The following is a 10,446-nucleotide window of genomic DNA, read 5'->3' as shown; positions in this document are numbered from 1 at the left end:
CCAAATTCTTTCAAAGCAATTCTATTATAGCCGAAAAGTCAAAATGTGTTCGAAATTCGGTAGATCTGAATTATACTACATGAATCGGCACTTGGTACTAATCGGTTTTCACTTTAATTTTCAAAAGGGAAATTTCATAGAAGATTTATAGCGAGAAAAATGGGAAAGTTTAATAATGATGCAGTAAAGTTAGTGAATTAAGAAATTCAACAGGGCTCTCTGGAGAAATAAATAACTTTCATAACAGATTAATTAGACAGGAATAAAACTATAAAATTGCCACATAAAATCTCCTATAAATGATAACAAATAAAAAACTCTAGAGGACTACTTTGCGTTAGTGATTACTAGTTCTATAAGTCAGATTGATAGGTGGTAAACCCTTTAAAAGAAGCACAAAACAATTATGAAAAATTACAAATACAAAGTCTGAATAAAAAAAAGAAATCATTTTCTTGGTTGGAAGTCACTGTCGTAATCAGAGAAAGTGTTTTTCACTTTATTGCGCCTATGTTTGACAGCAGGTTTTTTTTGCTTGGCAACGGTTTGTTTACGTTTTGTAGGTTTTTCATCTTCGTCATCAGATGAGCTACTGGTGAGGCTGGAAGAGGATCCACTATCACTATCACTGCTACTACTGCTGCTTGAAGAGCTGCCTGATGCCGAAGAAGATGAAGACGAAGAAGAACTTTGACTGCGTTGTTTTCGTTCTTTCCTTTTCACTAAGGTTGTTTCTCTTGTTGGTTTCTTTTGTATTGTTCTATGTACTTTCGGTCTCTCTGTTTGTCGCTCAACAGACTTTTCTTTAACTGCTGGTTTAACATGGATACTACTTTTGAGGATATGTCGTGCTTTTGTTTTGTGAATTGAATCATCCTCGTTCGCTTCATCATCCGACACGGTGATCGGTTTTCTTTTAACGATACTTATCTTTTTAACTGGCGTTTTCTCTTGTTCGAAAAAACCATCATGGCCCCATTTCTCAGAGGAGACTCGAGATGCAGGTCTTTCATCAATCATATCTGCATTCAATTTACCATACGTTCTTACAATAGCAGGCTCGGTTTTCTTCTTTTTAAGTGGGACATCTTCAATGATGACGTTTCTTTTGTGAGAGCTGGCCTCTTTTGTTTTCAATGAGATTCTACTAACTTTACGCTTTCCCTGAACAGGTTGATTTTGGTTACTGCTTTCATCATTACTTGATGGAATGTCAATGGTTTGAACAGGTCTCTTCACTTTACGACGAGAAAGTTCTTGATTAGAAGTGACAGTTCTAATAACAGTCCGTTTCAAACTTTTCCTGCTCTCTTTTTTGATTGATCTCTCTTTTTTGATGGATCTTTCTTTCTCTGGTAATTTGACAGTGAGACTTGCCCCTGGTTCAGAGTCAGCATACATGCCACCACGTCTTATTGGAGCCTTTAAAGACTTTGACTGCAGCTTTGTGCGCTAAAATGAAAAAAGGGCTATTTTTGTATGATTTGAATGATTTATTTGTCAATATGATATCTAACTAACCGCACTGGCTCAACTTCAGATGCTTTTAAATTACTCGGTCAAAGGTCAAATTGTAAACATCAACAGATTATTTTTTTGGCAGAAAATTTTGAAAATCGGGCTCTGTCACATTTTAGGTATAGTCATTTTGCGTCAGTGTGCAAAATTTCATAAAAAAATATAAAGTACAGCTCGAGAAATTCAAGAAATGAACGAACGAACGAACGAACGAACGACAGGTTGGTCCAAAAACTCACCTTCTTTTCCACTTGAAATTTCTCCCACATTTCACCTTCTTCTTTCAATCTATTGTGCACGCTGGTATGCTAACATGGAAAACAAAAACATGTACAACTAACAATCCACTTAGAAGCTTATTTTTATACAATCTCTCAAAGTTAAACAATCTAATCCATGTTTTCCCCTGGCTTGAAAGCTTTTAAAAAGATTTTCCTTATAAGTAAGTAGCATTTGAAAAACAGAAAGTGTTATTTTTAAGTGTAGTTGTCATATCTAACTAACCTTCAAGTGATTATGCAGTAGCGTCTTATCAAGAATAATTTTAGGGCGCTTTGATGGTATGAAAGTGCCACTCAGTTTTTGAATTTCTTTCTCTGACATTGTATTATCAAATTCTGCAGCATCTTTGACAAGCTTTTTCATCTGTTCCAATGGATGAATGATGCCCTTCTTTTGAGTTTTTTCAGAAAGCTTTTCTGTAACGTAGTCACTGTACATAGTTTTCCCTTGCTTTGTTGATTTTCCTTCAGCACTCAATTGTAATTTAGTATGTTTTTTCCTCTCTTGGTTTACAAATTTACGTTGATTAGTTTGTTGGATATTGGATGTTATCCTATTATTGTCATCTGTGTGCTTTACGATATTTTTTGCAAATGTTCTGTTAAGCTTTAGTGGACTGCTTGTGCTTGACTTAGACATGACATCTTCTATATCTAAAGGAAAAAAACATAAAAGTTAATAATGTAAAAAAAATTGAGGCCCCCTCCCTAAACGATTTTGGTAACTTTTTAAATATTTATGCAACTGTGCATAAAATTCAGGTGCATGTACAGGATGGACAAATTGACCTGGAGTGATTCCACAGCGTTTTCAATTTTTCTGGTTTTTGTGTAAAGGTTTAAAGCCCAGCAGAGCCCAGATCAACAAAATGGACTCAACGGAAAATCTAAAGAGATGCCGTTTCACCAATCTTTTTTGCTTTGAATTAGATATTTCGCAGACTTGTTTTCGAGATGGTAGAGAATGACCTCAACCACTTTGACCGCATGAAAAGAGAGGGATAAAGTGTCTGAATAAGTTCTGAAATTAATTGGCCAAGGTCGACCAGCACCTTAATTTTCTGTTTTAATTCTTCGTCAACCATGGGCGGTTGGAGCTTGAAATTTGACATGCCTTCTCCTGTAGATATGACTAACATCTCCAGAAAATTCCCAATCTTGAGCTAGGGGGGGGGTCTGGTACATGTCTCCTTGGGTAGTCTCTTATGCCTTTTGAAAAATTTGGACCCTGACTAGACTCGAATTGGCTACCCCAGGTGCGTGGGGCCAGGGCTCAGTCAATCGGCTGGGTTATCCAGTTACATTGAGTGAATTTTTCAGTGTAGTCTTGGGTTGCTGCTGAACTCACAAGGTACCCTTTAAAGAATTTTGAAGCCATGGTAATTGATGGGATATAGCACTGTTCTGCCAAGGATACCAATGATTCTATTCTACAACAAGAAGGTTCTTTTTTTTTTCTCCTTCATTTTTCTTCACTCAGTTGTTTAGAAAGTTATAGCCAAAAAATACCTGACTACTTACTGTATACAATAAAATACTTCAAAACTGCTTGGAATTATGAAGGCAAATACACAATGTAAATACTCTAATAATTATTCTAAAATAGCCTATTTGAAGTAGTTTATGTAAATACTGTTCAAATTACAAGCCAAGTAAATTAATTTAGAATAAAGATTTTGCATAGGTAAATAGGAGTTCTGGTCTGGAAAATATCCAAACAGATTAGGTAGTCAGTATTATCGTACTTACCTATTACATTCCAAAATTTCCCTCAATAATCAAACCCTTTTTTTGAGCACTGATTGGTTCATTTAGATCAATAATTATAATACTTTTTAAGTTTCAACCAATCAGATCAATTTGATTGTTTTGAAGGATAATTTCGGATTGTTATAGGTAATTAAGTACGGTAACAGCTCGGAAAATTCAATAGAATGACAGCGTTGCAACTTTAGTGCTGTTGAATTCTGCAACGTTGTCAAATATCCCAGTTTTCCTGCTGCAAATTTGACAACACCAGTCTTTGAACCAAGAACCGGTGGAAGAGCTGAACGGGTGTCAAAATCATGCGCATTTTGTAGTCCAATCAAAAAGTAAACTTTTCACCATAGGATTTTAATTTCCTACCTGTGGATTTTTCACAATCAGCCTTAGTAGTAAGTAAGCCTACTTTATTAAAAAAAAAAGCACTAAACTTGTTCAAAAGAGCAAAGGTTTGCCTGATTTTCGTTCCAACATGGTATTTCATGTCTCAGACATCTCAGCTATTGGGAAACACTAAAATCATTGGAATTGTACAGCCTCGAAAGACGGAGAGAGTATCAATATAATTTCTGGAACGTCATCGAAGGAAAGGTCCCAAATTTAAATTTTGACAAAAGAAAAGGAGACATTTTCTGCCATAAAAGTCAGAGATTGGCGAGTATTTGCAATCTCAAAGCTGTTAACATTACAAACAAAAATATCTGGAAGAGATTTGACAAACTGTCCCAAAGAAATATTCAAAAACACCTAGACGCCTTCTTCACAACTGTTTCGGCTGCACCACTGCTAGCCCACTATTACACTCTTAGACAGAGGAAATAAGGGTATAATGCATATGCTGCTCTGCCACCCGAATCTCATGAAAGAAGATAGTTGGACAGAAATTCTAGTTGAGTTTGGCAAATCCCTAAGATTGGCAAACAATCATTTTTTCCCACTTATGGCTTTTCTCTTTGATCTTTTATTGGTTTCTTTTGTTGATTGCTTGCTTCATCAATGACTTGAATGAAGTCATTTCCAGTCAAGATCAAGTGCAAGTTAGGATACATTCGGCAATCTCTCCTACTTAGGAGAGTATCTTAAATTGGATACAAAAAAGTGTCCAAAATAGCAATCAACATCCTAATTAGGATACTAAAAACCAAAAAACGGAATTAGACGTGGGATGTCGATATTAGACCAACTTACGGTAAATAGTAAGCAAAAGAGATTGTGTATTGATTCTTGACTGATTTCTTGAAATGGAAACACATGATATTTCCCAAGCTCTGAGATGGACCATAATATATCATAATAATTCAGTTGATAATGATGTGATTAATACATCGAAATATTCTGTTTACACAACATCTTGTGTTCTTTCTTGAATTTTTACAAAAAAATCAGAAAGATGCTTATATTTGGACTTTGCTGCTCTTATTATATATAATAATACCGGTGCCCTTTTAATGTTTAGACACAGGGTGGTAAAAGTGCCCCTCTAAAAGAGGGCCGCTATCCTAATGGAACCACCATGTAGGTATCCCGTCTAGACGTTTCGACAGAGTGAAAAAGATTTCAGCATTGGTAGCTAGTGATTTACATTCTACCGGATGGACACCCCTGCCCTGTAACCATAATAATACTATATGGATATATATATAATATACATATATATATGGTGAAGATCAGAGATCTGACCTCAAGGAGAGAAAGTGTTGAAAATACTAAATAAAATAAAGATGTATATAACATAAAAAGGCACTAATATTTTTATAATTATACGTTTTTTTTTCCATTTTTTTGAATTTTTCTAAATATATAAATCAAACCAATCAAACATTCTGTCAAGAAATGAGAATTTTATGTGAAGAAGAACCAACAAACCAATAGACATAAAGTTTAAAAAGCCAAGCAGAAAAACACAAACACCAAAAACCACTCAAAAACCCAACCAATGGGCCCCGTTGGGCCGTTCGTAAAAAATCCCTTGGTTCCCGTCATTCCAACCATAAAAAAGTGGGTCGGCCGGTCGGTCGGTTGGGCGAAAAATATTTTCTGTTTGAACAAAATGTCCGAGAGGGCGGAATTTTCCTTAGAAAAAGGCAGTAAACGGACGTTTGATCGCCCTAAGCCTCTTTTTCACTACTTAAAAGCTCCACTGGTTTGTTTTGATGCTTCCATATAGTCGACAATGAAAAATCTGACTTGAAAATTGGGAAAAAATAGAATTAACGGGTTTTGAATTGTTTTTTGGGCGAGATTAGCGTTAATCTCATAACCCATCATCATTGCTAAGGCATATAATCCTGCGGGTCTATCCCCTTAAGAGCGCATGCGTGGGATGAGATTCAGCAGTCAAGACCTGGATTAGCGTTTGCTCTTTCTCTCAAAAGAGAAAACATGGAGGATGATGGTAGAGTTTCAGCTGTCACGCAAAATGGTTTCCTAATTTTTCAGTAGAAATCACGGTTGGTCTGGTGGACGGGAACCAAACTTTTTTTACAAACGGCCTTGTTAAGATTTTGGCCATAAACCAAAACTGAATTGAAACCAATGAAAAAAGGTAAAATCAGCACGTACTCTTAATCCTGTAATCTTGACATATGAGTTTTAGTCGTAAACTGCTCTCTGTCTCTGACTACTTCCTACTTCGCGTCATTTCCAGCCCCAAAAAGTGAGACGGTCGGTCGGCACTAAAATCGTTGGAAAAGTGCGCTCTGAACCTAGGCAGTCGGTCAGCACTAGAATCATTGGAAAAATGCGCCCTGAATATAATAGGTTTGTCGCACGGCAAGAATTATCAAGCGCACTAGCTGCATTATGATCCTTGTTACATATCACGGTTGCAAAAAACAGTGGCATAGCAATTTATAACGCAAACAATCTTTGAAAAATCAATGTTTAGAAAAAGGGGTTATGCGCGCTCCAGAACGCTTAAGTACGTTCCTCCACTCTGTTTGCGTTGAAAATGATACTGAGGTAATCCAGGATAATCACGACGATTGGCGAAAAATTTAAGGCTCGTGAAAATACGTTATTTTATTGGTTGAAACTCACTAGCCTGTTTCATTTTTCGGCCGTTTTCGTGATTATGCTGATTTGCTAGTTAACCTCACAAATATTTAGAGTGTAGAGTCTTGAGAAGCACTATTGAAAGGTGAAAACAACAGCTTTTTAATTGAATATTCTTTTTGCGGGAAATCTGTTAGGCAAAACTAGAGTGCCTTTTCTGGGTAAATATATCGGGTGAAACTTGAAAGTGACGAAAATTATAAGAATTAAGGCAACAACATTTTTCCCAGTTGACAAAACTTTTATTTACCTGGTTTTTTATCCCCGGCGGAAAATTTTACAACAGCCTCAGGATCTATAGAGTCTAAACATCTTAAAAACACATTGGCCAAAGGGAACATAAAAAGAAATTCCAAAATACCAAAATTCTAAAAATTTAAAAAAATCCCGAAAATCAAGTATTGCACGGGCCCAGGTCTACACAATAGACAGCTCCAGGCTTTTAGGCCTTACTCTTGGAAAATATTCGATGTTTGCAGGCCATTCTTTATGCTCTTTAAGCGTCCGGTTACCGGACGCTGCCCCTCCTGAAATTACTAAAATATTGGTAAAAACTGCCTTTTTAGTGGAACAACATAGGAAAAAGTGCCCTTTTTGGCCACCAATGGACGCTGCCTTGCCTTTCTAAAATATGGCCTGGTTTGCATCTTTTGACTTTTACAAAATAGAGAAGCATTTTTCGATCCCAGAAGTTTTGTTTCGTAGTGAGGGGTGTTGCAAATTTTTCAGAGATGTATTTGAAAGTTTCTAGATTGATAATTGAAAATGCAGATGATGTTCAGTATTATTTCGATAGAGAAGAAACCACCCTTCATCATTGGATTATTCAGATTGAAAGCACTGATTCCTTTTCTACCTATGTTTTTGTTTCGATATTCATGGAAAAGAAAAGCAGAGGAAAGGAGTTCCATGATTGAAACGTATGCGTTGGTTATAATAATGGTTAAAAAAGACAACATTTTTGAAACAGTAAAACAATGTGAATAATTTCTTGATTATCGTCAAGCCGTAATGATTGTTGTATGTTGAGATGCTTAAAAAGTCAAGGACCTTTATCGCAAACAAGAGAATTGGGAGAAAACTTTTATAAATATCGCTCGTCATATGGTTTTTAAATACAAGACATTACATTCAGTTACATTTCCCATATTATATTATCAGAAATCTCGCATATTGGCAAACATTCAAGAATCTCAAATTTTTTGTATGCAGTGATGAAAAACTGTTTGGCTTCACACGGACAATACCAAAAGCTGAAAATATTTGGATCATGTCAAGTAGTTTTATAAATTTCTTATAGATCATCAGATTTGATGTTGGTGTATTTTATGGAAGAACTCCAAATTAAAAGTTTATCTGAAAATATTTTTGTTGCGTTTTCCCCCTTTCCCTTTGTCTTTGACACTCCCTACTCCGAAAGTCATCTTTTCGACTGTTTTTGATTTATTTTTCTCAGACAGGCCTGTCTGTTGTTGTTAAGTACTGTATGAAGATTTTAACTTGAATATGAAACTCTTTGCCTTGAAATTTTGTCTTCACAATTAAACCACAGTAATGTCTATGGTTAAAACCAAGAACCAACAAACAAACTGTATCCTAACTCTTATTAGGTTCTTAATAAGGGGAGGGCTAATTGTCTGTTGAAATTAGGTAATTGAAATTTTAATTCTAGAAACTCAAAAATAAGCTAAAATCAGGCTTTATAGAGCAAAATAAGGAGCCTTCCTTCCCTCTGTCAGCTGAAAATATTTTTACAAATTTAAATAAACGATGGGGGTCCTAATAACAAATAAGGTCCGGGGGTTGGAAGATTTTCGTTTTGGAGCAATCTCATTATTTAAAATATAAAGCACTGAGGATCCTTCACTTGCGATCGGAGTGATCCGAGGATTTAAAAATTGATACGAAAATTGATGTCATGTAGTCATACACGAACTTAGGATTTTGAAAATGGTTGAGCGATATATAGTAACTTAGTCGACCGCGCGCACATTTTCGAATGATTGCGATTCGATTGTCGAATGAATCGAATATCATTCGAACGTAAAATTCTGGGTAAAATTCGATTGATTTGATTGATATTCGATTACGTTCGATTGATGTTCAATTACGTTCGATTGATGTTTGATTACGTTCGACTGCGTTCGACGGGTGGTCGATTAAATTAGAATCCAATTTACCTCAATTCCTTTGAAGGTGATAGGTGAACACGCGGGCTGCTTACGGTAAACATAACATTAAATTCCATCAGCCTAACGATGAATTTACAAAATGCTTTGAACTGAAAAATATTGATAAAAAATCCGATAGATTTCCGACTTTTCCGACTGAAAAATGTCTGATTTTTAAGATAGAAAGTTAGTCGGTCGGACAACGCCAACACAACTTATTTGTGATCTACGTCTTACTTTTAATATAACACAGTATTCAAATTATTTAAAAAATATACCGTAACTTGGTCTAATGTCGACATCCCTCCTCTAAATTGGGCCATTCCAGAAAAAAAAAATTACCCCCTAATGGAAGACATCAATTTTTGAAATAAATTTTGGCACAGAATTCCAGGCAAACTTTAAAGAGAAAGTATTGGAATTCCATGAATTTTACTTAATTTTGCATTAAAGTATTGGAATTCCAACATTTTTTTAGGTTACAGTAACGGAATTCCACGGTTTTGATAGGTATTTTGTAAATTTGTTACGGAAATTCCGGACTTTCTTGAACGCAATTTGCTACGGAAATTCCGTGTCGTCCATTGGGGGGTAACGAATAAAAACTGGAATGGCCCATTCGACACCCTTTACTAGAGCTGAAAAATTAAAAAAAGGTCGAAATTATTTTATTTGCTTAGTGGTAAGGGAGGATAAATCTTTTTTCAATCACCGATTCCGACTTTCCTATTATTCCTATCTCTAAAGAAGGGTGTCGAAATTAGAAGACGGATGTCGAGATTAGACCAACTTACGGTAGTATTCTCGGTCTGCTGTGAGACGCACCACAATTTTTCCCATCCAAGAGTTTCAGATCTAATCCCTTTAGAGCTTCGGAATCAATGGGTCTGACCATACTGAAGCCAAAACAGTTAAAACATTCCCATTTGAAAAGATCCAGAGTTTGCAAGTTTAGTTAGTCTTTTTTAAACCAAGAAAGCCGAACAGTCGGGCCATACCTGATCAAGTCAAGTTATTTTCACATGGAGATTGTTTTTCAGCTGAACCCGACTTTATGCATAGCTAATAATAAGCATCTCGCAAGGCGCTCAAAAACTATCAGTAACATTTAGTGTTCTAATGCAAGCGTGGTAAATATAAAAGATACAACAACTGTCTATCGTAGGTACGGTTTACAATAAAGCACGTCATTGAGTCTTTTAAACACTATCTGAGGATCAATATTGGTCATCTTGCTGTGATTTGCCAAAATTGAAAAATTCCTTTTACGAGATCAAAGTTCTTGTGACTTTTGATAGAGTTTTGTTTTGGTCCAAAAATCTTTCACATTTGGTAAGTATAGCTAGCCATAATTAATAATAAAGACCTTTTTCTCATCAGGATGTATTTTGAATAATTAAAAATTCTAGTACGCAGTGCAGTACCGTCGTGATATGAGCCAGACCCGATCAATCGAACTTGTCGAACCAATCGAACAATCGAACTAATCGAACTCCATCATCCATCGAACAATTAAAGTTCGATTAAAAAAATTAATCAGTTCGATAAACCAATTTTGTTCGACAAGTTTGTCAGTCTGGGAAATCCTCTCAATTGCACACTTATGTTCCGAGGGCATAAGCACGTAATTGCATGATGGTTATAATTTACGCCCGCTC

General features: G+C 35.8%; 1 protein-coding gene across 2 annotated transcripts; it reads right to left on the bottom strand.

Moving 5' to 3' along the window:
• Window positions 1-189: 189 nt before the first annotated feature.
• Window positions 190-8,879, bottom strand: LOC136805397 (NKAP family protein CG6066-like). Of its 2 annotated transcripts, none has more exons than XM_067061972.1 (4): window positions 8,798-8,879; window positions 2,023-2,453; window positions 1,758-1,826; window positions 190-1,452 (listed from the first exon to the last, which is right to left on the bottom strand). In XM_067061972.1, exons 2-4 carry the CDS (start codon window positions 2,437-2,439, stop codon window positions 448-450), a joined length of 1,491 nt encoding a protein of 496 aa, XP_066918073.1. In that variant the 5' UTR covers window positions 2,440-2,453; window positions 8,798-8,879; the 3' UTR covers window positions 190-447. The 2 variants fall into 2 exon arrangements, with proteins under 2 accessions (XP_066918073.1, XP_066918072.1); XM_067061971.1 differs by lacking the exon at window positions 8,798-8,879 and adding an exon at window positions 4,752-4,860.
• Window positions 8,880-10,446: the final 1,567 nt, after the last annotated feature.

Source organism: Clytia hemisphaerica, unplaced genomic scaffold (genome assembly GCF_902728285.1).
Source record: "Clytia hemisphaerica strain Z4C2 unplaced genomic scaffold, Clytia hemisphaerica genome assembly, whole genome shotgun sequence".
NCBI classification, from domain to species: Eukaryota; Metazoa; Cnidaria; class Hydrozoa; order Leptothecata; family Clytiidae; genus Clytia; species Clytia hemisphaerica.
The sequence above is the reverse complement of the archived record's forward strand: the minus strand, read 5'-3'. Positions and strand labels throughout refer to the sequence as shown.

Bases quoted from the DNA above. Each gene is read 5' to 3' on its own strand.
- LOC136805397 (XM_067061971.1), bottom strand. From the start codon at position 4,845: ATGGTCCATCTCAGAGCTTGGGAAATATCATGTGTTTCCATTTCAAGA. The intron at 1,827-2,022 runs GTTAGTTAGATA...TTTCCATGTTAG, and splicing joins TACTGCATAATCACTTGAAG to CATACCAGCGTGCACAATAG. The intron at 1,453-1,757 runs GTGAGTTTTTGG...TTTTCATTTTAG, and splicing joins AATTTCAAGTGGAAAAGAAG to CGCACAAAGCTGCAGTCAAA.